This window comes from Schistocerca americana, chromosome 1 (genome assembly GCF_021461395.2).
Source record: "Schistocerca americana isolate TAMUIC-IGC-003095 chromosome 1, iqSchAmer2.1, whole genome shotgun sequence".
Lineage (NCBI taxonomy): Eukaryota > Metazoa > Arthropoda > Insecta > Orthoptera > Acrididae > Schistocerca > Schistocerca americana.
This window is the reverse complement of record NC_060119.1, coordinates 1,259,023,017-1,259,050,407: the sequence shown is the minus strand read 5'-3', so window position 1 is coordinate 1,259,050,407 and position 27,391 is coordinate 1,259,023,017. Positions and strand designations below refer to the sequence as shown.

General features: G+C 41.5%; 1 protein-coding gene across 1 annotated transcript in view; it reads right to left on the bottom strand.

Moving 5' to 3' along the window:
* Positions 1-2,686: 2,686 nt before the first annotated feature.
* Positions 2,687-27,391, bottom strand: part of LOC124598817 (kelch-like protein 10) — a 108,019-nt gene continuing 83,314 nt past the window's right edge. The window contains exons 5-7 of the mRNA XM_047136028.1: positions 26,808-26,994; positions 15,298-15,420; positions 2,687-2,910 (exon numbers count right to left, since the gene is read on the bottom strand). Coding sequence (XP_046991984.1) covers positions 2,687-2,910; positions 15,298-15,420; positions 26,808-26,994 — 534 coding nt within the window. The remainder of the gene's footprint in view (positions 2,911-15,297; positions 15,421-26,807; positions 26,995-27,391) is intronic.

Below are 27,391 nucleotides of genomic sequence, written 5' to 3'. Positions count from 1 at the left end.
TGAAGTCACACGGATTAAGGTCAGGTGATCGGGACGGCCAGGCTGTAGGGAAATGGCTGCTGATAATTCTAGCATTTCCAAAATAGTGCTTCAGGAACTGCTTAACTGGATTTGCATTGTGCGGAGGTTTGCCATCTTGCTTGAAAATGATCCCATCCACACATCCACGCTGTTGGAGAGCTGAAATGACTTGGTTGTGCAAAAGACACTCATAGCACTTACCAGTGATGGGACATGTAACAGGACCGGAAGCACCTGTCTCTTCGGAAAATGTGGCCCTGTGATAAATGATGCCGTAAACCAGCACCACACAGTGACCTTTTCAGGATGAAGTGGTACTGGTTGATTTGCGTGTGGATTTTCCGTTGCCCATATTCGACAGTTCTGTGTATTGAAATATCCTGTCAGAGAGATGTGGGCTTCGTCTGCCCACAAAATCTTCCACGGCCAATCATTGTCCACTTCCAAGCGAGCAAGAAATTCTAAAGCAAAGGTCTCTCTTGCTGGCAGGTCAACATGAAGCAACTCTTGTGCATGGGTAATTTTGAATGGATCACAAAGCAGGATGTTTCGTAGGATTTTATGCACCATGCTCACGGGTATGTCCAATGTTCAGGCAATTCTCTGTGCACTACACGTTTGCACACAACCACTCATGTCCTTCTGCATTGCTGTGGCCACTTCTTCCACTGATGTCGAATCAATTCATTTCATCCCTCTGCTTGGTTGCACACCACAAGAACCCGTCTTTTTGAATTTCTGAATTATTTTCTCCAGACGCGTGGCAGTCATCAGACCAACACCTTTTTTCAAACTCTTCAGTGTCTGGAACGTCTGCAGAACGATGTGTGCACAGTCATCATTCTTGTAATACAGCTTTACAAGCAGAGCGTGACTTGCATTGAGACAGTCATGGCGAACGTTGCAGACACAAAAATGCAGAAGAGTCGTGCACCCGGCGTGTTTATACCAACTTAAATGGGTCATGTGCATGGCAGGTGTTTTCATTTATGTATTCTTACACATACAGTGCCATCTATTGATCAATTTCCACACTATTTCTCATCTTCTGCCATACGTTTTCCCCCTTCTTCAATAATATTCCATTGCAATTTGACGTCATTCTGACCAGTAGTGCTATTTCTACAATGTTTTGAAAGTTCAACTTTAATTATAATTGCACTGTATAATTAAAAATGTGTTTGTCTTATTAGCTATTCCTTCACATTATTTCATCATTCCAGTCTAAGGGATTCGAAGGTGCTGTTAGCAGCATGAGCAGACCAAGTTTTTTACAAATACTCTTCTAGTTTGCAGACAGCTGTTGTTGTTTAACATCTGTCAATGTAGTCGTGTAAGCAGTAAGAAAGCTATGGTCGCTAAAACAGCTAGTTAATATGATGTCCTCATTATTACCAATATTTCTCTTCACTCAAAAAGTTGGTGCAAAGCATGAACATAAAAACCTTTAGAAAACTTGAAAGATTTACTATTCATACAGAAAGGTGTGTGATACATGGGTAAATATGTATGTTTAAAAAGTGAATTAAAGAACTTTCTGTGAAACAGTTCTTTCTTCTTCATTGAAGAGTAAAAAGTCCTAAAATTAATGTGTAATGTTATAATGTAATTAATATTTTACTGTGATACTATAATACTTCATGAAGTTAAGTCATTTAATAGTATTGAACCTAAGTAAACATATTCATTTACTTCCTTACATATCCCAGAGATCCCTTTCCACTGAATTCATAGAGTATGATTCATGTAATATAATGTAAGTGGAGCATAAGTAGTGTATAGTACATTGCCGTGAGTAATTTGCGAATGGAGTGCACAGAAATTGATTTCTAACAGCTGCTTCCACTTTGCCAATATCTACATTGACTATCTAAACCAAAAGTTATTATTTATGGTGGGATGTACTAAACACAGTGAACAAATGGAGGCCCTGGAATGTGGAACTGGATGAGGTGATTGGTGCTGGACTAAAACTTTGAATGAACACCTGAAATTTAAGTTTGAAGAATACTATTTCAAAGATGGAGATATAGTTTCTAATGGTGGCCTGTCAGACTAGGTCATCCATACCTGGGGGAAAGGGTGGGCTACTCCTTCACCCCCCCCCCCTGCCCCCCACCCCCACTTAGCTCTCAGGGAAAGGTAAAATATGATGTAGTCAGGTGCTTTTCTTTCAAGAAAATGATTTAAAATTTGGCATTACGTGGGTTTTTAACAGGGTTGGAATTGAAACTTTTTTATGGTTACATACAAGTTGCCATTAGTCTTCCAAAATATTAAAAATACACCACTTCCCATGTTTACTGCCTCCGGCCTCCTCCTCTACAACCTCTTGTATGGGTGCCCTTGCTGGGAAACCTTTTCCATGTGTCTCTTAGAACAAATTTAGTGTAGACTGTCCTATTATGTAAAAGATTCCATCTAGCTATATTTCCTGTTCATAACACATTTTTCACAAATATGATCTGTGGAAAATACAACAAACAAAAATAGTGAACTTCTACTTAGGACAAACTATTAAGCTCTTGTGTTTCTGAGATCATTGTTGAATAGGACTAATCAACAGTTTATGTACTATTTGCAGAGGTTTTGAGGTTTTTACGTAGACCATTATTTTAAAAAATAAAGAAAGAAACCATTTATATTCCCGAATTTTATTTTACTTTCAACCACAGGCTGTTCCCGAAGTCTGAGGTTCTTTTGATGAGCCACGATCACCATCTTCACTAACTTTATTCTCATCTTTTATAAATGAATATTCATATGAATTAGACAAACCACTTACTACACAAGCAGCTAATGCACTGCGATGCAAACCCATTTTCTCCACAACATCCCAACGATTATCTCTGATGTCATAACGTTCTACATACGGAATTGTTGTAAATCCTGCAACAGAGATTGGCAATAGCAGTCACTGACGTATTTCAAAATTATTAGCTTGAAATTAATTGCGTTGTCACTCAGTTAATGTAAGACATGATTTGCAATTTTTTAGATATTTTAAACTATAAATCTGGAGAAACCGCAAGCGTGTAAATACTAATAAAAGACTGGGTTAACTAACTAGTGTTATTCTGGAAATTATTGTAACGGAGTTTGATCATAAATAGTACTTTGATGGTCTGTACTCCTCAACAACTGACAGCACTGGCACATAACTGGTTTCAACATATTGTTTCGAGTCTCTGTTACTACCTCAACTACAAGCAAGCTAATGCTGGTGTTGAGTTCATAGTTATTGTGGCCAAAGTGGGACTGTGTGAGAGAAGTGTTTTGCAGTGACTGAAGCAGTCTCTGAGTCTCAAAAAGCAAGAGGTGTTGCTCTAGTAGAATTTTATCAAATAATGAAGGCAGTTATTAGTAATAACTGTGTTTATTTTAGCACTGTGTGGTGCTAAGTAACCAAACAAATAACACATTTAAGAAAATTTACAGTAATGGCTGTGTTGGTATTAGCATTGTGAGTTGCAATGCAACCAAATTTTTTTGGACATTGCAGAAGGGTAGAACTTACAAAAGCATTCATTAAGTGCAACTATAACTTTTCAGTTGATGAGGGTGTGACATTATTTTAGAGCTATACCAGTAATATGGTATTAAAATTTTTAACCTTTTGAAAATTATAATCTTGCTCAAGACAATGCAGCACTTTTGGCCAGCATCACATTTTACAACTGGTACTATCTTAATGAAATAAGGTCAACAGTTTTGTTGTACATAGCAGAAATTCAGGAAGTCAGAATTTGTTCTAGTGGAACAATGGCCGAGAACCACGTTTAACAATCACAAAAAGAGTGAATCATGCAATCTGACACACACACACACACACACACACACACACACACACATCACACACCATTGGTGAGCATGCAAATGATTGGGATTGGAGCCACACTCTTTGCTATACTACCGTTCGTGAGCACCAATGCATCCACCCTGGCACCCTGTGTGTGTGTGTGTGTGTGTGTGTGTGAGAGAGAGAGAGAGAGAGAGAGAGAGAGAGAGAGAGAACAAACTCACTCTCTCTCTCTCTCTCTCTCTCTCTCTCTCACACACACACACACACACACACACACACACACACTTCATGTCAAGTGCCTCAGGATAATTCAAGGGGAAAAAGAGAATATTTTGTTCCATCTAGGTAACAATAGGCCAAACATTTTACATACTGCCTTGGAGGAACTAGGCAGCTGAAACTCATGATGATATGGCTTCCACCACATAGTCCAGGAGATATGCAACTTTCATTTGTTCTGGCAGAGGGTACTTTCTATTCTACCACATGTCAGCATTTCTTTGTGTTCCATCTGCATGTGGATTGCTGGGAACAATGACCTATGTGCATGCTCTAAGTGGTCTAAGCTTGTCTCCACGGAACATATGGCAGTGATACATAAAGGGCTATGTTATATTCTTCTATACTGTACTCTTCAATTCCTTGCTTAATCCTGATTGTTGAAATTATGTAAGTGGGATTATGTGACGTCATTGATAGGCATCATCAAGTGTCTGTTTGTTAAGGCTTTTAAACATCTCAATGACAATGTCCCACAAATCAAAAATATCTGTACCATTAGATTTTAAAACAAATTATCTGAAAGAAAAAATGAAAAACATCAATAGCTTACACAGACTGACTGACTCTGAGTTACATGAAGAACTCTACAAGCAGTACAAATAAGTACCACAAAGAAGTCATGAGATTAAAATCAGAAAGAATCAGCCAACAGATACGAGCTTCAGACAATGTTTCAAAGAACTGCTGGTTAACTGAAAATAAAATCAGAAACAATAAGTGAGGTTAGGAGTGCATATGACTCCGGCTATCAAACGCCTTTGTTCCCGCCACATGTGCCCTCCCTCATCAACTGTGCAGTTACCTGCTTCATTCACAGGTCTACCTTCTCAGCATCCGACCACGCCCGCACCTGCCTCGGTTCAGCATCAGCACACGCCTTCCTACTTTGATACCTCGGCCTGCAACAGGAACAATAACTTATTATCTGTGCCTGACCTCCACCTCCGTCCCAATGCTACGCCTCTGTGTTTTGTGCCACGACATTCACCTTATCTGCACACCGTTTTGAGTGGAGAGACTATGAACAGTGAACATTCACACATTCCATCCCACGTTCATTTCCCACACTGTGCTTCTGGACAGCCCACACCTCCGCAGCCTCCCTGTAACACAGGTGGCCCCGGCTCTGATCATACATCGAGCTTTCCGCGGACTAACACGTGCTCTCAAACTTTGGACTTTTTCTCACCTGTCGCCCCCACGCCGGCTCCAGTTGAGCTTCCGCTACCATTCTCAGCACATCTCGATGCCTCATCTCCGTTGGTCTTCCGCGCCGCGTCAATCCGAACACATCCGCAATGTGTTGAACTTCCGCAACCGCAATCGACACATTACGGTGTCTCACCCGTGTGGGCCTTCAGCGTCGTGATGGATCGCGCTCAACCACATGTCACCTTCACGCTGCCACCCGAAGAGCCTTCGTTGCCACATCCCCTGGAGGCACACTCTCCTAGAAGACTACAGCAACAACAGCTCAATTCAGGCAGTGCCCCGACGAACTCAACTCAACCTGTTCTTCCGAACGTTCTACAATGCTTACCGACGGTGCCGCCATTTAATCCTGACAGAGCAACAACCTGGCTCAGAATTGTGGACGAAGTGTTTGACCATTACATACTCGACGAGTCAACCAGGTTTCTGTGCCTCATCACCCACCTGCACAACCAGGAGGACTTGATTGCTGACCTGGTCGACGCCCTGGACTCATCTACCCAGTACACTCTAGCCAAAAAGACAGTTCTATGTCGGCTTGCACGCTCAACTGAGGCAGCAATACGGCAAGTGCTCCACATCGAGCAACTAGGCAACGACAAACCTAACCAGCTCTGGAGATGGCTACGTGCCCTGGTTAGTGCTGATTTATTCTCTGACACAGCTCTCCTCGCCATCTCCTCACATCCACTTTGCTCTGGCTCAAAGGTCTCCCAAACCTGTCAGGCACAGAATGACAATTGCTGACAAGCTACACGGTGCATCACTGCTCTATTTCGCCAGCCACTGCCTACCTGGCAAGTCTCAGGTTCAGGCTCTTTGTCCCATGGCCGGGGCCGTACTGTACTGACTGTTCCGCTTGCTCCAGGAAGCAGTAAACAAGCAGCTGGGACGTCACCGGCTCCGCACTCAGTCACGCCCCCTCCTGCAACCAAACCTGCTGCGCCACTGAACCTTGGCCACCGCCACTGGCAACGAACGTTCCGCAGGAAATGCAACCGCACTACCCGTACTGTTACTTCCACACACGGTTTGGTGAGGAGGCACGGAACTGCAGACCACCCTGCTGCTTCCCAAATGCCGATCGTAGGTAGGTCCGGGTGCCGCCTCCTGCGCACAACATAACAGGCACCCCCTAGTGCTCCATTCTGTCTGGGAACAACCGGATAATTTACATTGAAGACATTTTGTCGGGATACCTTTTCCTAGTGGACACAGGCGCCGATGTTTTGCTGCTACCTACGTCCTTAGCGTCGTCGAACATCCGCCCTCATCATACTTCACTGCAAGCCATGAATTCAACCAAACTACAGTGCTCGGTTTCAACTTCCCACGTCGTCTCGCTCTCCGCAAACTGCAAACTCCGCCACACACCATCAGGTGGCTTGCGGAGTATGGACGTAGATATAGACTTTTTTACTGTGCGAAATTGACGAACCTATACTAGGCATTGACTTCTTGCGACAACACAAACTTTCACCGGACCTAGTGCGAAACACTGTGTTTCGTCATCTGTCCAAGACTCACTTCCCGTGACACATCGGTCCAGGCTCATCTTATCTGTACATACTCATCTCTGTCGACGACGTTACAAGAAACCACGCCCAAGTGCCTTGTCGAGTGTGAACACGTCGCTCGCCTACGCAAGGAAAACTTCGAGCTCTCCCTCCGGCTCCACAAAACACAGCTCCAGCTCTCCAATTCAGCAAAGGAATTACAGACACTACAGCAAGGACAAAGCAAGGTCAGAAAGTGCGCCAAATCTGCTTACAATCCCAGCAATCGAGCCTCCGTGTGTTTACCTCCCATTACCCCTCGCAATTGTGCTATCAAGACTGTCATAATGTGTACTGACAGTTCTGCAGGGCCACACCCTCCTAACACGGCAGTGTTTGACACTCAGCAGGACGCAAGTGTGCATGCAAGACGAGCGTCACGTGTTCCCGAACTGATGGCTCCTACCCCGCCCCTCGCAGACAGCACCTCAAACATTGCAAATTCAGCTCCTGCACGCCACCGTGCGACCGCGACTGACGACACAAACAGTGGACTCGCGCCAAGCGTTTCGCCCACGACCGTCCTGCCACAGGCTGCACCCTTGGACAATGGACTCACTAATGGCTCATGAGCTCTACCGAGCTCACCCGACCACGGTGCCACTGCCTCGGGCTGGTGGCCATCTTGTCGCATTGGCTCCTGGGACACTTCATCGCCTCGGCTCCTGTCGGATCCGCCGAGTGGCTCCGAACACCATGACCACGCCTCGCCTGCCCCGCCCACCACACATTGTAAACAAACCTCCTCCCGTGTGGCCGGCAACATTTCCGTCGTCACCAACAGCACGGTTCACAAGCTTCGCCTCACGCCAGGTCCCTCGTTCCCCAGTAAACCACATCGACTTCGTCCTGAGCGCCTCTCCACCTTTAAAAATCAGATTTCTGAACTACTAAGCTCCGGTGTCATTGAACCCTCTGCCAGTAGCTGGTCTACACCCATACATATGACACCCAAGAAAGACAAATTCTGGCGCATGTGCAGAGACTACCATTGACTAAACGCACGAACAATTATGTACACCTACCTCATACCCACAACATTGCTGACTTTCCAGTTCCCTCGCAGGTGCAACCACGTTCTCTGTCATTTATTGCAAATGGGCCTACCACCAGATCCCCATGGCACCTGAAGACATCGAGAAGACAGCAATCGCCACCCCGATCGGGTTATTTCAGTTTCGATCCACGCCCTTTGGTCTGAAACACCCAATCCAGACCTGGCAATGCTTCATCAACGAAGTGCTATTCGACCTAAAATTCTGCTTTGCATATCCTGATGACATTCTTGTGTTCAGCTCGTCCATCGAGGACAACAATTGACATGTGCAAACTGTTATGAACACTCTCGCGGCAGCAGGCATCGAGACCAACCAGGACAAATTGCAGCTACATCAACCCATTGTCACTTTTCTTGGTTTTCAGGTCTCTGCCAACGGCATTTGACCGCCCCCTGAGAAAGTACAAACAATACTAAACCTACCCAGACCTTCGACATTCAAAGAGCTCCGGTGCTTTCTGGGGATGGTTAATTATTATAGCCGACATCTACCTTGGGCTGCGGAGATCCGGCTCCACTGACGGACGCTTTGGCAGGCACCAACACTTCTGGATCTTGGCCCGTTCCATGGACCCCTGCTATGACTGATTCTTTCACCAGCCTCAAAAGTCTTCTTGCCGAAGTCTGCACCATCGCGCATCCTCATCCCAATGTGCAGCTTTTCATCACCACAGATGCGAGCGATACTGCCATCGGCCAGACAATCGACAGCCAAACTTCGCCTCTGCAGCTCACCAACGCACAACGGAAATATTCCGTGTTTGACAGGGAGTTGCTTGCGGTCTACGAAGTGATTAAGCATTTTAAGACTGATGTTGAGGGACGCCCTTTCTATGTTCTAACAGACCACAAACCCCTGGCTGCGGCCATCACAAACCCACCAGCTGACCCGCCTCCTCGCCGCTTCAGATACATGGACTTCATATCTCAGTTCACCACTGATGTCAGACACATAAAGTGTGCTGACAATATAGTTACTGATTTCCTTTCACGAGTCAATGCTGTCCATTCGCTGTTAGACCTCTCTGAACTGCCTAACCTCCAACCCGCCGAAGAGGAAACACAAAACCTGATTTCAGACTCTACTTCTTCAGTACACTTCGTCCGCACCACCTTTCCTGGCATTTCTGGTGAGATCTGGTGTGACGACAGTACGGGCACGTTACACCCCCTCATCCTAGCCATGCTCCATCGAGCTGTCTTCAACGCATTGCATAATTTAGCCCAACCCGGTGTTCGTACGTCCACCCACCTCTTAGTGGAGTGCTTTGTGTGGAGAAATGTCAACAAGGGCTGCCAGCAATTGGCACGCTCCTGCGCCGCATGCCAATGCTGCAAAGTACACAAGCACACTTCACCCCCCCTTGGCGCCTTTTCGATCCCTCCTGGGCGTTTCCAGTATATTCATATTGACATTGTCGGCCCTCTCCCCCCCTCTAACTGCTTTCGTCTATTGATCGAACAACTCGCTGGTTCGAGGCTGGCCCCCTCCCCAATATTACAGCAGAAACTGTTGCTCGAGCTTTCGTTAAGTCATGGATATTGCATTTCGGATGTCCAGCTATCATCACGACTGACCAGGGCAGACAATTTAAGTCAGCCCTGTTCAACAGGATTTGTAACATTTGCAGCATCCGGTGCATCCGTACCACAGCATATCACCCGCAAAGTAACGGACTAGTTGAGCACTGGCACCACACTTTCAAGGCGGCTTTTCGATGCCACGACTCTCTATGGACGGAGGCCCTTCCCCTTGTGCTGCTCAGCATTTGTGCGATTTATAAGGAAGACCTCAAAGGCACAATAGCCGAGTTCGTATACGGCCAGAACATTGTTCTCTCTGGCAAACTTATGAGCCCTTCCGCTTCTCTCCCTCAGTCTGACTTACCTTCCTTCGTTGACCTGTCAGACGCCACTTCATCAACCTCCATATCCCTCTGCCTGCCAGCTATTCCCACCCTAAGGTTCACGTCCCGAAATCTGTGGACAATTGCTCTGAGATGACACTGTCCGTGCTCCCCTCCAACCTCCATAAACCAGCTCGTACCGAGTTCTCCGGCGCTCAGCCAACACCTTTGACATCCAGATGAAAGATTCAGCTGTTATAGTCTCTCTCAACAGACTTAAGCCTGCTCATGTTGAGCCTTCTTCTACCCCCCTTCAGGCCACCACTACACCACTGACTGTCGTGGCTCACAATGCTCCGAGCACTCGCCCCATGTCAGACTTATACACTCCGTCAAGTGACTTCCAGCTCCAATTGTCAAGCTCTCCTCCGACCTTGCCCTCTACTCCAGTCTCAAGCACTTCATCGAGTGACCACATGCTCCCCACGTCAAGCTTACCTATGATCACGCCCTCGCCGCTGGGCCCTTCACCGCTCCCTTTGACCTCTCCCCTGTCGTCTGCCTCGCCCTGTCGAGGTTTCTCACGCACCCCCCCCCCCCCCCTCATTTTAACGTGCCCTCACTGCACGATTGTACAATGTTTGTCATGTGTTTTTCTTCATCCAGTGCTCATGACACAACCTCCACCTTTCCTGCCACCTGGTGAAATGTGTTCCCCTTCCATCCAACGTCGACCTGGACATGCTTTGTGTGTTCGCCATGCCCACCGGAGACATCGTCGTTGTCGCTCCGTTCCACTCGCAAACTGCATGAGCAGCGCGCTCAGTACGACACCCGGCTTGCTTCAATGACTTTCAGGTTCGGTGGCCGAACTTTCCATCACGACATCTACCCCCACAGCTCCCCGATGACGCTGTCGAGCTGACCGTGGTCTGGCTCCCAGAGACCACCCCTGCCGATGCCGTACCGTAGACACCCTCCACCCCCCCCCTCCCCCGGCCTCTCAAGAGTACTCTGTACTGCACGAGGGGGGGGGGGGGGGTGTATGTGGCTCCGATGAAATTGACACTAACATCAATAATTCATCTTTGGACTCTAAGCATTATCTTTGGCTGTTCCGCCATGTTGAGTTCAGTTCTTTGTGATCCTTGTATGTGTTAAGGTTAATAAATGAAGCCACGCGGGATTAGCCGAGTGGTCTAAGGCGTTGCAGTCATGGACTGTGCGGCTGGTCCCGGCGGAGGTTCGAGTCCTCCCTCAGGCATGGGTGTGTGTGTTTGTCCTTAGGATGATTTAGATTAAGTAGTGTGTAAGCTTAGGGACTGATGACCTTAGCAGTTAAGTCCCATAAGATTTCACACACATTTTTTAATAAATGAACTATTGCTAAATGGGTGTGATTATTGGTGCAACCTACCCGGTAATCTTCCTCATGTTTGCTTCCAAGATTAGCAATTATATGAAGTGCAAAAATAGCTGAACTGAATTGTTTGAGAAACTCAGAATATGCTTCTTCTTTAGTTGAAGTTTTCATCAATATGTACACCCAAAATCTGGACCATTCTACCCTATTTACTGATTCCTACTCACGTGCTAATCGGTTGTCTGTATGATTCCATTTGTTGTACAGATCTAAACATAGTGTTTTTTGCAAAAATTTAGGGAGAGTCTATGTTCAGAAAACCACTTAATAATTCTTTGGAAAATACTATTCACCAACTCTTCTGTTGCTTTCTCCCTAATGGGATTTATTGTAACATTAGTATCATCCGCAAAAAATATTAGTTTTGCTCATTGAATGTTAAGTGAAAGCTCATTCATGTACATATGGAATAGGAGTGAGCAGTGGCCACAAAACTGGACCTCATGGAAGCCCTTTCCTAATTCCCTCCCTTCCAATCACGAAAATTTTCTGTTTTCTGACATTATCTGAATCATTCAACACCAACTTTTGCATGCTGTTTTTAATATGATTCAAACCAGCTGTGCGTAAAATCATCAGTTCCATAACACTTGAGCTTTTCCAAGAAAGTAACACGATCTACACCTTGGATAGATCACACAAAATATTACCTGTTTATATATTATTATTTAAGGCTTGTACTGTTTGGTGAGTGAATGTATGAATAACATTCTCAGTAGAACAACTCTTCTGGAATCCAAACTGTGGTATCCTAACTAAACTGTTTCCACTTAAGTGTGCCACTATTCTCGAGTACATTACTGTTTTGAACACTCTGGAAAATGATGACAGTAAAGAAACTGGACGAAAATTGTTTAAATCTGTCACCTTTCTTATGAAGTAGTTTAACAGCTGCATATTTTATCCTGTCTGCAAAAATTCCCTTTGCCAGTGATGCACTCCATTTATCACTAAGGGCATTATTTATTAAGTTTGAACAGCTTTTTAGAATTCTGTTTGAAATTCCATCAGCCCCACATAAGATTCTGTTTTTTAGAATATTTATAGTTGTACTAATTTCCCTGTTTCCAACAGGGTACTAAAGATTTCTTTCCATATAATAAGCCCTATCTTATCTGAAACATGTGATGCATCACTAACTCAAAGAATTTTTCCAGAGAAGGTGAAATAAAAGGTGCGGCAGCATTCATAGTGTAATTTGACTTGCATAGTACAATGATGTACTGCAGCGACGCGTGCCAGCGTGTGCTGCATTCGTGTACTAGTGAGCTGCCATTTCGAGTGTGACAGTGATATGGGGAGGTGGAGTGCACAGCATCGTGCCTTTACTGTTGAAAGTTATTTCAATAATAATGACTCTGTTATTGCTACCCAGCATCTATTTTGGCAACATTTCAACTTGGGGCGTCATGGGAAAGTTCCAGGTAGACAGATCATTGTGAGGTGGGTACGTGCATTTCAAACAACAGGTTCTGTTTGCAATGGTAAACTGGGAAGAAGTGAAAGAACTGTGGAAAATGTTCATGCTGCACTATTGCTTAGCCCAAAAAGATCTGCTCATTGTCATGTGCAACCTGTGCATATGTCCAATTGCTCATTCAGGAGAATATTTCACAAAGATGTCAATTTTCATCCATATAAGCTGCAGATTATTCAGGAAATGAGGCCTTGCAATTGGGTTTCATGCAAAACATTCTGCTTAACCATTCTTCATCTCCTTCGCCAAAATCCACAAATGTTGCACACCATCCCGATGTCAGATGGAGCTCATCTCGAGTTACGCGGTTCAGTGGATGAACAGAATATGCGTTATTGGAGTGGTGTAAACCCGCATGAACTGCACATCAAGCCATTGCACAGTTCTCGTGTCACAGTGTGGTGTGGAGTTGCTTCCTTTGGGATTATTGCCCCTTACTTCTTTGAGGATGACAGTGGTGTGGCTGTAACTGTCACCAGTGAACACTACCTAAAGATGCTGCAAGGCTTTGTTCTTCCCCAATTAGGTGTGGTCGATGTGGATGTGGAACAAATATGGTTTCAACATGAGGGAGCGACCTCACTTACAGTCAGAATTTGCATGGATTTCTTGTGACAGATGTTTCCCAGTAGAGTAATTTCCCATTTTGGTGACATTTCCTGGCCACCTCGCTCACCTGACCTCTTATGTGCAGACTTTTTCCTTTGGGGCTACCTGAAGGAAGAAGTGTTCCGAACATGTTGTGCCATCATTCCTGAGTTGAAGGATCGCACCAGAACTGCTGTCGGCAATGTCCCACGGAATACTTTACACCGAGTTATGGAAAGCTTTCAACGCCACCTAGATGAATGTGTTGTTCAGATGGGGCATCATTTGACAGGAGTCATATTCAAAAAGAACTCCATGCAATGGGCAATGACTTACACATTAGTAAATGGCATACTTTTAACTGTTAATTGATGTAAGAGGTAATAAATAAATTACAGTTACTGCCTGATGGTGTGTTTTTACTATGAACGCTGATGCACCCGGTATGGCACTTAACCCCTCTATAAGAAAGTTGATAGGAGAGATGTCGATAAATACTGAGCTGTTTCACTAATGACAGTATTTTCTAATTTTTTTGAGAAGTGATGTAGAATAGTATACTAGAATAGCATCCCACATGAGCAACAATAATATCCTTAGTAAATTACGCTTTGGATTTCAGAAGAGTTTCTCTACTGAGAATGCCATTTACATGTTCACTCATCAAATTACACAAGCATTAAACAACAAAATAGCATTGTTTGGTGAATTCTCTAAGGAATTTGACTGAGCAAATCACTTTATTCTTCTAGATAAACTGAGGTTTTAAGGAACTGAATGTATATCAACCAATCGATATCATATCTAACCACAAGAATGCAGAAAGTTGAAGTTAGTAGTTCAACCAATGTAATCAGGGGAGGATCTTCTGGCTGGGAAGAAATCACATATGGGGTTCTCTAAGGCTGAATCTTAGGTCCACTGTCATTTCTTATATATGTAAATGACCTTCCCTGTCTATAATGCAACAATCAGAATTAGTTCTTTTTGCAGAATTTGTTCTTTTTGCAGATGGCACTAGTATTGTAATCAACCCATGCATACATACAGCAACAGAAGAAATGGTAAAAAATGTTCTCAAAAGTCTCATTGATTGGTTTTCTGCCAATGGCATTACTCTCAATTTGAAAAAGACATGACACATTATGTTCTGTATATCTAGAGGTACTACACCTATTACACCTATTACAGTGGTAAGAGCTAGGAGATAATAAATAGAGTGGAAACTTCAAAAAGTTTAGGTGTCCAAACTGTGTGAATTTAAACTAGAAAAAGTACATTTTGGAACTCCTAGAACAACTAAATTTAGCCACATTTGCACTTACGATCATTGCAAATCTTGGGGAGAACAAATCAGTAAGTTTCATTCAATAATATCATGTGGAAGAATGTTGTGGTGCAACTCATCTTTAAGAAAAAAAGTCTTCATTGCTCAAAAAATGTACTGCAAGATTAATGTGCGGTGCTCACCCACAATCGTCTTGTAGACATCTGTTGGAGGAGTTTAGGATTTTCACTATGCTTCACAGTATGTTTATTTCCTCATGAATTTTGTTGTAAATGATCTGCTGTAGTTCAAAAGGAAAAATGAGGTACATAATTACAATACCAGAAGAAAAACAGAACATTAAGTTTGTCTTTAACACAAAAAGGGGTGTACAATGCTGCAACTAAAGCTTTGATGACTCACTCAGTGATATAAAATGTCTGGCAGACAGCAAAGTAAAATTTGAAAACAAACTAAGAAAGTTTCTCCTTCATAACTCCTTCTGTTCCATAGATAATTTCTATTATTGTTATGTGTAAAGTGTTAAAGTGTGTTGGTTAGGAATTACTGACTCACATCTGTATATATAAGAACAATGAAAAAAGAACTTATAAACGTTCAGCATGTAGCCATGTCAACAAATTAAGTTGTGATGTGAATATAAAATGACTCATTCCACATCATTACAATTTGTTATAGAAATGATCTGTAGAACATGGGAGTAACTAAAAAAACTAAAAACTAAACTGTATTTTGGTATATTACCGTCATAGCCTCCAATTGCATAAATACGGTTATCAAGGACAACGGCACCAAAATTACTTCTTGCATAATGCATTGGACATATTTCACTCCAGCCAAGTGATTTTTCTGGATCCAGCATTTCAGCTGTAAAGGAAATAAGTGGAATCTAAAATCTGAAATTTTTATTGAAATGTATTAGCTGTTATTTAATTTGTGATGTAAGAGGTGACTTGACATACTGAACATTTTTGAGTTTATTAACTTATCATAAAAAGGGAAATTATGGGAAGGAAACAGCAACCAAAAATGAAGTAAGGTAATCAGCCACCTGAAGGTGACATATGTAACAATACAGATACGTCATTCCGCTCAAGAGCTGCCCCTGCTATCCCAGTTCAAGTACACACTCATATACATGCAACAACACAGTCAACCAATCTTGCTCACCCACGAGCTCAACAAAATCATTATGCTGATTTTGTAAATACAAGTTTCAAATGGGATTAAAAGTCTGTTAGTCATAACATGTAAGGAGGAAAATATAATAATATTAATAAAAGTTTAGTGAAATAGGCTTGATCAGCAGCCTGATATTTCAGGTTTGCTATATTTTAAGGCCTTCACTAATAGAGTTAAGAAGAGAGGAAATGGCTCAAAATTAAAGGAACCTCATTTTACTTCTTTTGAAAAGAAATTTCATATAGTAAGGAAAGTCTGGATAGAATGTAAATAATTTAGAAGTAATGGAGATCACTCACCAAATAGCGGAACTGTTGAATGACTGATAGGCACACACAACAGAGAAAGAAAACTTGCTAGCAGAGACCGAGGACAGAAGGATTATGGGAAAGAAGGGTGCGTCACAAAGATATCTCCCATCTATGTTGTTCAGAAAAGCTGTGCCGGAGGGAAGGATCCAGATGGCATGCGTTTTGAAGCAGCCATTGAATTCAAGTGTGTTGTGCTGAGTGGCATGTCGTGCCAATGAGTTGTCAACTTTGTTCATGACCACAATTAGGCAGTGGTCATTCATTATGGTGGACAGCTGGTTGATTGTCATGTTGACATAAAAAGCTGTGCAGTGATTGCACAGACTTGGTATATGACATAGCTGTTTTCACAGGAGTTGCTGCCTCTGATGGGAATGGATAAGCCTGTAACACAACTGGAGCAGGAAGTGCTGGGTGGAAGAATCAGGCAGGTCTAGCATCTGAATCTTCCACAGGGACATGATTCCCAAGGCAAGGGGATGAGACTGTGAATGGCACAGGGATAGACCAGGATGTTGTGTGGGTGAGGTATGTGTTTGTACTCCACCTTGTCAAAGGATTTATAATGAAAGCTAGCAAGTTTTCTTTCTTTTTTTCAGTCTGTCTGTTGATGACTCTATGCTTCTGCTACTTGATGATTGATCTCCCTTACTCATGAATTATTTACGTTTTGCAAGAACTTTCCTCACTATGTATAGAGAAGTAACAGCTGGTAGGAATATGTAATGGGATGATTTCCTAGGAGACAGTCCCTATTACTGGAGACAGAATCTGTACTTTTTTTTAATATTCATATGCTTGTGGTACAGGGGAAACTTGCAAGAGACAGCCTATTAGAAGTAAAAAGTTCATTCATTCACACTTCATGTTCTCTAGAACCCATTATGAAGCAAAGGCTTCATGGTCACATTGTACATTAACTGGGAGCAATTACAGGTGCAATTATGTAAAGTATCCAAACAACCAGTTACAGTTCATTCTAATCTACTCACATCAGTAGATATGGGAATTACTTCGAGATTGCCTTGTTACTATGTTTCTCACAAGGGAATGATCTAGCCTGACATATTAAAATTTTTTATACTGGAAGAATACAGCAAAAGAAAGACACTGTCAAAATTTTAGCTGTTAAGATGCATGCGTTGTTGTTGTTGTCTTCAGTCCTGAGACTGGTTTGATGCAGCTCTCCATGCTACTGTATCCTGTGCAAGCTTCTTCATCTCCCAGTACTTACTGCAACCTACATCCTTCTGAATCTGCTTAGTGTATTCATCTCTTGGTCTCCCACTACGATTTCTACCCTCCACGCTGCCCTCCAATGCTAAATTTGTGATCCCTTGATGCCTCAGAACATATCCTACCAACCGGTCCCATCTTCTTGTTAAGTTGTGCCACAAACTCCTCTTCTCCCCAATTCTATTCAATACCTCCTCATTAGTTATGTGGTCTACCCATCAAATCTTCAGCATTCTTCTGTAGCACCACATTTCGAAAGCTTCTATTCTCTTCTTGTCCAAACTATTTATCGTCCATGTTTCAATTCCATACATGGCTACACTCCATACAAATACTTTCAGAAACGACTTCCTGACACTTAAATCTATACCCGATGTTAACAAATTTATCTTCTTCAGAAACGCATTCCTTGCCATTGCCAGTCTACATTTTATATCCTCTCTACTTCAACCATCATCAGTTATTTTGCTCCCCAAATAGCAAAACTCCTTTACTATTTTAAGTGTCTCATTTCCTAATCTAATTCCCTCAGCATCATCCGACTTAATTCGACTACATTCCATTATCCTGATTTTGCTTTTGTTGATGTTCATCTTATATCCTCCTTTCAAGACACTGTCCATTCCGTTAAACTGCTCTTCCAAGTCCTTTGCTGTCTCTGACAGAATTACAATGTCATCGACGAACCTCTAAGTTTTTATTTCTTCTCCATGGACTTAAATACCTACTCCAAATTTTTCTTTCGTTTCCTTTACTGCTTGCTCAATATACAGATTGAATAACATCGGGGACAGGCTACAACCCTGTCTCACTCCCTTCCCAATCACTGCTTTTCTTTCATGTCCCTGGACTCTTATAACTGCCATCTGGTTTCTGTACAAATTGTAAATAGCCTTTCGCTCCCTGTATTTTACCCCTGCCATCTTAAGAATTTGAGAGTATTCCAGTCAACATTGCCGAAAGCTTTCTCTAAGTCTACAAATGCTAGAAATGTAGGTTTGCCTTTCCTTAATCTATTTTCTAAGATAAGTCATAGGGTCAGTATTGCCTCACGTGTTCCAACATTTCTGCAGAATCCAAACTGATCTTTGCTGAGGTCGGCTTCTACCAGTTTTTCCAGTCGTCTGTAAAGAATTCGCGTTAGTATTTTGCAGCTGTGACTTATTAAACTGATAGTTCGGTAATTCTCACATCTGTCAACACCTGTTTTGTTTGGGATTGGAATTATTATATTCTTCTTGAAGTCTGAGGGTATTTCGCCTGTCTCATACATCTTGCTCACCAGATGGTAGAGTTTTGTCAGGACTGGCTCTCCCAAGGCCGTCAGTAGTTCTAATGGAATGCTGTCTACTCCCGGGGTCTTGTTTCGACTCAGGTCTTTCAGTGCTCTGTCAAACTCTTCACGCAGTATCGTATCTCCCATTTCATCTTCATCTACATCCTCTTCCATTTCCATAATATTGTCCTCAAGTACATCACCCTTGTATAGACCCTCTATATACTCCTTCCACCTTTCTGCTTTCCCTTCTTTGCTTAGACCTGTGTTTCCATCTGAGCTCTTGATATTCATACAAGTGGCTCTCTTTTCTCCAAAGGTCTCTTTAATTTTCCTGTAGGCAGTATCTATCTTACCCCTAGTGAGATAAGCCTCTACATCCTTACATTTGTTCTCTAGCCATGCCTGCTTAGCCACTTTGTACTTCCTGTCAATCTCATTTTTGAGACGTTTGTATTCCCTTTTGCCTGCTTCATTTACTGCGTTTTTATATTTTCTCCTTTCATCAGTTAAATTCAATATTTCTTCTGTTACCCAAGGATTTCTACTAGCCCTCGTCTTTTTACCTACGTGATCCTCTGCTGCCTTCACTACTTCATCCCTCAGAGCTACCCATTCTTCTTCTACTGTATTTCTTTCCCCCATTCCTGTCAATTGTTCCCTTATGCTCTCCCTGAAACTCTGTACAACCTATGGTTTAGTCAGTTTATCCAGGTCCCATCTCCTTAACTTCCCACCTTTTTGCAGTTTCTTCAGTTTTAATCTACAGTTCATAACCAATAGATTGTGGTCAGAGTCCACAGCTGTCCCTGGAAATGTCTTACAATTTAAAACCTGGTTCCTAAATCTCTGTCTTACCATTATATAATCTATCTGATACCTTCTAGTAAATCCAGGATTCTTCCATGTATACAACCTTCTTTTTATGATTCTTGAACCAAGTGTTAGCTATGATTAATTTATGCTCTGTGCAAAATTCTACCAGACAGCTTCCTCTTTCATTTCTCTCCCCCAATCCATATTCACCCACTATGTTTTCTTCTCTCCCTCTTCCTACTCTCGAATTCCAGTCACCCATGACTATTAAATTTTCGTCTCCCTTCACTACCTGAGTAATTTCTTTTATCTCATCATACATTTCATCAATTTCTTCGTCATCTGCAGAGCTAGTTGGCATATAAACGTGTACTACTGTAGTAGGCATGGGCTTCGTGTCTATCTTGGCCACAATAATGCTTTCACTATGCTGTTGGTAGTAGCTTACCCGCACTCCTTTTTTTTTATTCATTATTAAACCTACTCCTGCATTACCCCTGTTTGATTTTGTATTTATAACCCTGCATTCACCTGACCAAAAGTCTTGTTCCTCCTGCCAATGAACTTCACTAATTCCCACTATGTCTAACTTCAACCTCTCCATTTCCCTTTTTAAATTTTCTAACCTACCTGCCCGATTAAGGGATCTGACATTCCACGCTCTGATCTGTAGAACGCCAGTTTTCTTTCTCCTGATAACGATGTCCTCTTAAGTAGTCCCCGCCCGGAGATCCGAATGGGGGACTATTTTACCTCCGGAATATTTTACCCAAGAGGACGCCATCATCATTTAATCATACAGTAAAGCTGTATGCAAGTATTTAAAAAAATGTTGAAAATTAGGAAATTCATAGCTCACCAGGGTACTGGAGAATTGCACACCCCTACCAGAACTGTAGCAGACTGTCCATGCACAAGATGGAGGCACATATCCTCGGTTGGTGACCAATCAGTAAACAGATGACACAAGTTGGTACAGTCATAATTTGTAAAGTGAATTTCAGTTTTCATTGATAGTTTCACTAAAACAATTGCCTGCATTTACTGTTCACTCAAATTTGCAACTCATTTAATATCCATAATAATTCCCAGTTGCCTTTTCAGTAAAATAAGTGTTAACAGTGGGGATAAAACTGAATTAATAATCACTGTGTTTAATGCTTAAACCAATTTTGCTATGTAAAATCAGACCATGTACTGTAAATGGAAGAAAGACTTATAAAAGTAATAAAGTGCAAAAATGAAACTTGCAAAACTGTGAAAGAAAAGCTATCCAAAAGAATTACTCTATAGGATGGCCACAAAGTCCCATTACCCCCATTAATGACCGACATAAACCCAAATAAATAACAAGCACAATAGCTGTTAAGACAAGTCTTCTTGAGATATGAACTATGCAAAGCTGCTCATGAGAGGCAATGCACCATTACTGATGGAGATCTATATGACTGGGCCCTCCGGATTGCAACTGAGATGAATAATGAAGATTTCAAGTCTTCTTCAATCTGGTTAAGTAGATTCAAGAAATCATTCAGCATAGGAAGTCGCAAAACAATTAAGTTTACTTCAAGTAAAAGTATAGAGCAGACACCATCAAAGCATAGCTGACATGAAGATGAGACTTGCTGTTAACCCACATCTACTGCTTCTAATGCCGATCAGTCAGGTTTCATGAAAAAACTGTGAGCAGACTGCACTTTATCATTCTGAGGCAAGAGAGGGCAGACTGTTGTGCAATCGATTAATGCTATGACACATTCATACACAACAATGACAATGGTACATGTGAGAGAATTAGTGTTTCCGCAGCTTTATATCTGTCTTCCGGGACCTAGAACCAAACATTAAAAAAATGGACTGTTTAGTAGCTAAAATCTTATAATCAGCCAATCAAAATCTGCAAAAATAGAAAAGAATAATTTTTTAAACAATCGAAAATCCAGGATGGAATGTAACAGTATTATGAAAAGGAATGTTGCTACTCAACATATAGACGAGATGCTGAGTCACAGATAGGCACTACAAAATGACTATCACAATTAAACCTTTTGGCCATTAAGGCCTTTATCAACAATAGATGACCCCCCCCCCCCCCCCCCCCACACACACACACACAAATACAGCTCACACACAAGACTGCAGTCTCAAGCAACTGACTGCAGTTGTGTTTGTGAGATTAGATTGGATTAGATTAGATTAATACTAGTTCCATGGATCATGAATACGATATTTTGTAATGATGTGGAACGAGTCGAATTTTCCAATACATGACATAATTAGGTTAATTTAACAACATACTTAAGTTAATATAACAACTTTATTTTTTGTGTTTTTTGTTTTTCTTTATTTTTTATTTTAATTTTTTAATTTTTTTTTCTTAATTTATATCTAAAAATTCCTCTATGGAGTAGAAGGAATTGTCATTCAGAAATTCTTTTAATTTCTTCTTAAATACTTGTTGGTTATCTGTATGACTTTTGATACTATTTGGTAAGTGACCAAAGACTTTAGTGCCAGTATAATTCACCCCTTTCTGTGCCAAAGTTAGATTTAATCTTGAATAGTGAAGATCATCCTTTCTCCTAGTATTGTAGTTATGCACACTACTATTACTTTTGAATTGGGTTTGGTTGTTAATAACAAATTTCATAAGAGAGTATATATACTGAGAAGCTACTGTGAATATCCCTAGATCCTTAAATAAATGTCTGCAGGATGATCTTGGATGGACTGCAGCTATTATTCTGATTACACGCTTTTGTGCAATAAATACTTTATTCCTCAGTGATGAATTCCCCCAAAATATGATGCCATATGAAAGCAATGAGTGAAAATAGGCATAGTAAGCTAATTTACTAAGATGTTTATCACCAAAATTTGCAATGACCCTTATTGCGTAAGTGAGTTGTGTTTGCATTTGTGTGTGTGTGTGTGTGTGTGTGTGTGTGTGTGTGTGTGTGTGTATATCTGTCATCTATTGTTGGTGAAGGCCTTAATGAATGATAGTTTTAATTGTAAGAGACTGTTTTGCTGTGGCTATCTGCGACTCAGCATCTCTGCTATATGGTGAGTAGCAACTTTCCTTTTCATAACATTGTTACAAAGAATAATTTTTAACATTTCAATTCAAATAGTTTCAACTAGTTGTAGAAATTAATTCATTGCTTTTGTTGGACTCTTGACCTGGACATAGCAATACTTCTGTCTTTAAGGAGTGTGGCAAATAGACTATTGATAAGATGCAAGTTTGACCTGGAATGACCAATATGACTCTTAATAAAGACATTTTCTCACTGTGGAAGGTATTTGTAAGGAAATTGTTGGACAGTAGAATTTCTGATAGCTCCATGGCATTTGAGGTGTATCAGGAGAACAAAATTCTTAGATTTCAGTCATCTGTGCATTATCAGTTCGCACTGGCACATTTTACAAATTGCTGTAAGTGTGCACAGTATGCAGCACAATAAGCAGAGCAATGGCCAGGACCATTTCTTACTCCACCTCAATTCTGTCTAGATAAAACTAGTAATTACTGTGATGTGCCTGAAAGCATTAATTTTTCTTTCCTCAGGTGTGCCTGGTGTAAGGAAAATGTTTGTTTGCACTATTCAAATGACACTTTGTTTTATTGTGATGACTATGGGAAATAAAGAAGGAAGTGTTTTATTGTTACTAAAATATACAATGTTCAAAAATTATCATAGTAACAATGCTACAATGATTGTTATAAAATGATCAATGCGGAAGAAATATTTCATTTCAGTAAATTAAAGTCATGTTTCCTCTGCTTGTCATCTTTGTAAGAATTACATAAGTAGCATTTTAACTGTCAATACAAAACTGCATCTTCTTTAAAACAATAATCATAGATGACATTTCTTGTATTGTTTAAGAGCTTCAAATTTGCTTATATCACTCCAGATAATAGCATTAAGTGGTGCTATGCTCTCTTGTCACAGCTGATCATGAGCTAGGCAGAAAGGGCTGTACAAACCTCTGTAATAAGTAGCTTTTGTGCGAAAAAAATGAGTAAATTCAACAATTTTTAAAAAAGACTTGCAGTGTGTTTTAGCAGCTAAAATTTTGACACTGCATTTCTTTTGCTGTATTGTTCCTGCATAAAAAATTTAGTGGTGGGTTTTGACATATCAGATTGGACCATTCCCATGTTAGAGAAAAGCAGATACTTTTTTTAAAAAATGTCACTGCGCATTCTGTTATTCTAATCACCTATTGTTTTTAAGACTGTGAATATGTATAACTTTACACAGAATACTATCAGTTGCCTAAACACTGCAAAAGACTTAATGTGAAAACTTGTGATAACTGGAAGTTACATCTGTCAGTCCAAATATTCTGACAAAACTGCATAAAATGGCATAGTACCAAGCTTTGATGCTTATATGGAGGTGGGTGTGGCAACTTTAAATGTGGAGCCAGCCCCTTGTGCCATTTGATGACACTTTGTCCTGAGGTGGATCAGTGTTTCCAAGAGCTGAATAGGTCTCCTTGCCTCACATGAATTATTTTGGCCATTCACTGGAAGGTGCCTGATGCTACTTGCCTTGCATATATAAGTCGACCTGGCAGTCAGTAGTTTTACTCCAGATAATGATGGTGGAGACAACTGTTGAACGCTCAAGGATTTTATTAAAAATGACATGGGTTGAAAACAAACTTTTGTACAGCTTTCTGAGGTGACTCTAGAAGAATTATATTAGTATCATCCATGATCTTTCCTTTACAGATACACCACATTTTTTTAGAATCCTAAAAATGAATCAATACAGAGTTCACATGTTTGTGCTGTTTCATATTACTTGTTGGTATTATCCCTGAGATATTCAAACGGTGTGACATACCCAAAACACTCATCACTTTTCTTTCCATTTGCTATTTACTTTTAAAGTGAGCTGCTATTCATTATGCTAAGTGGAAACTTTGTCAACATCATCCTGCATTTTCTTGCAATTGTCCAAGGAAGGTATTATGCTGTACACAAAAGCAACATCAGAAAACAATCTGATACTGCTGCTGACCCTATCTGATAACTCATTTATATACACTGAGACCACTGAACATTCAATTATACTTCTGTGGGACATGTGTGATTTTTGTTGGACAGTCTGCATGTAGTTTGTTACTAGCCAAAGGTTTAGTGGACATTCACATATCTGTGAAGATGCTTTGTATGATTGTATCACAGTTGCTAGTTGACGATGTGACACATTGTCTAAAAACTTTCAGAAATCTAGGATAATTATACAATCCATTCACTCCTCTTTCAAGAAATACTATTTTTAAATAGATGAAGCAAATATACAAACTGTTTGAAACTTCCTCCTCCTCCTCCTCCTCCTCATCATCATCACCAGGATTTCCTTCCAGCCCGCATCTCGTGGTTGTGCGGTAGCGTTCTCGCTTCCCACGCCCGGGTTCCCGGGTTCGATTCCCGGCGGGGTCAGGGATTTTCTCTGCCTCGTGATGGCTGGGTGTTGTGTGCTGTCCTTAGGTTAGTTAGGTTTAAGTAGTTCTAAGTTCTAGGGGACTGATGACCATAGATGTTAAGTCCCATAGTGCTGAGAGCCATTTGAACCATTTCCTTCCAGCGAGCTGGGTAGGAACTTTGTGAATGACATGCCTACATTGGTTTCTGTCCTGGTATAGCTTTTCTCTCTCCACTACATCCCATGTTACTCCTCTACTCTCTTGAAACTCCCTGTCAGATTAAAACTGTGAGTGGGACAGGTACTCGAACCCAGGACCTTTGCCTTTCATAGGAAAGTGCTCTACTGACCGAGCAACCCAAGCACAACTCACTATCCAAACCTCATAGCTTTACTTCTGCCATTACCTTATCTCCTACCTTTGAAACTTCACAGAAGTTGTCCTACACAACTTGGGGGACTAGCACTCCTGGAAGAAAGAATACTGTGGAGACTTAGCTTAGGCACAGCCTGGGGAATGTGTCCAGAGTTGTGGCTGGGTAGTTCAGTTGGTAGAGCAAAAGGCAAAGATCCTCGGTTCAAATCTTAGTCTAGCACACAATTTTAATCTGCCAGGAATTTCCGTATCAGCCCGCACTGTGCTGCAGAGTGAAAAATTCATTCTACATACCTTTTAGTTTTAAAGGAAAGAAGAGAAGGCTGTGACAAGTCAGAGGTTTGAGTTAGTCTTCAGGATGAGTCTGGAAGGTAATGTGCCACTTTTCTTTGTGACATGATTACACATCACAGATCAGTCAGACAGGATGGAGAGAAGGTGGAGGGATCCTTAGTTTTTGAATGGTGGCTAGCTCAATTGTGTCTGTGCTCTTGGAGGATTAGGACGGGTTCTTCCATGAATCCTTATGTTGTGATCGTGTTGAATTTATGATGGAGAAAACTTTAGGGCAACACTAAGCTATGAAGTTTTGTGTGAAGCTCAAAAAGATGCCACTGGAAACTTTTTCAATGTTTGAGGAAGCTTTCAGGGATGATTGTCTTTCAAAATTTCAATTGAACAGATGGCACAAGATGTTTAGAGAATGTTGGTAGAAGGTCACTGATGAGGTCTGCGCAGGACGCCCATCAAAATTGTGAACGGGTGACCATATGACTCGTGTGTGCCAGGTACTGAATTCAGACCATTGAATGAGTGTGTGCTTGACATCAGAATTACCAGACTTGATGGAAATGGGTGTTCATGAGATTGTATTGGAAGACTTGGCCATGCAGAGGATTTGTGCATTGTGGAAACTGCACCATAATAAGGTGCCAGCTCACACCGCCTTTGTTGTCATGACCTACTTGACCTGTATCAGTGTGACAACAATGCCACAGCCACCCTACAGTCCCGACCTGGGACTGGTGGACTTTCTTTGTGTCCTTAGTTGAAAACGGGCCTCAAAGGAAAGTATCTCAAGTCAGTGGACAATGTGGAAACTATTCCAATGGATTTCCTGAAGAACGTGTATTGATGCAGAAGAATCATACTTCCGAGAATGTTATGTTGTTGAACCTGTAAGTGATGCATTACTTTCAGGACAAACCTGTGTGAGGAGCACTTAGGTGACACAGTCAGTAAGTAGTATGTTGCCTGTGAAAGGAGATGTTTGGCCTCTCCTGGTTCACAGATTTGAGTTGTCACAACTAGTTATTCAGTTATGATGGAACTTTTTCAACAACTCTTTTACATTTACATAAAAATTAAAAATCAATGATTTTTGGAAACACGACAGTATTGCAGTGAACACACTACTTGGTAAAATGTGGTTTCACTTGTTTCTCTGTCACTGATGTTGTAGGGCTTCAATAGTAAGATGTAATACTTTTACATATTTCTGTCAGAAGCACCCTGAAGGAAAATATTAGCCAGCCATTCTATCTTTTTGCAGTTTTACAAAAAAGTAGTCTTAATAATCCATAAGCTACTTCCATTTCTCACTTGATTACCTGACTCAAGCCTGTGCCATCCACTGAAGCCACCAAGAGCATACAGACATCCTTTGTTTGCAATGAGCTTCAATCCAGAGCGGGAGACACCCAATTCCTGGATGAATGTCCATGAATCAGTTTCTGGATCATAAATTTCTACACTGTCAAGCACTTCTGTCCCATTGAAGCCTCCTGCTACATATATCTACAAAAGAAAAAGAAATTAGTATGGCATGTCGCTTTTGAAGTGTGACTATGAATTTCAGTTATGAGAAAATATTTGCCTGACTATGTATGAAAAGAATGATAGTAACTCCAACTGGTCACCAGGTAGACATCTTTTGCACCAGCAGCTCTCCACACACTAAATATGCTGACAGGATAAGGTAAAGCTTCACAAAATGTTTTTGCTACAGGCCTTCTGAACTGATGTGCAATTACTGCAAACATGATTTTTAACGAAACACTGATACCATGCAAAAGCAGATGCAAGTGCATACAAATGTTTGTGATCACTATAAGGTATGATGAACAAGGGAAATCAAGTACACAAAAAGAAATCAGTGATGCTGGTCACTTCTTTATTTGATTCACAATGAAGT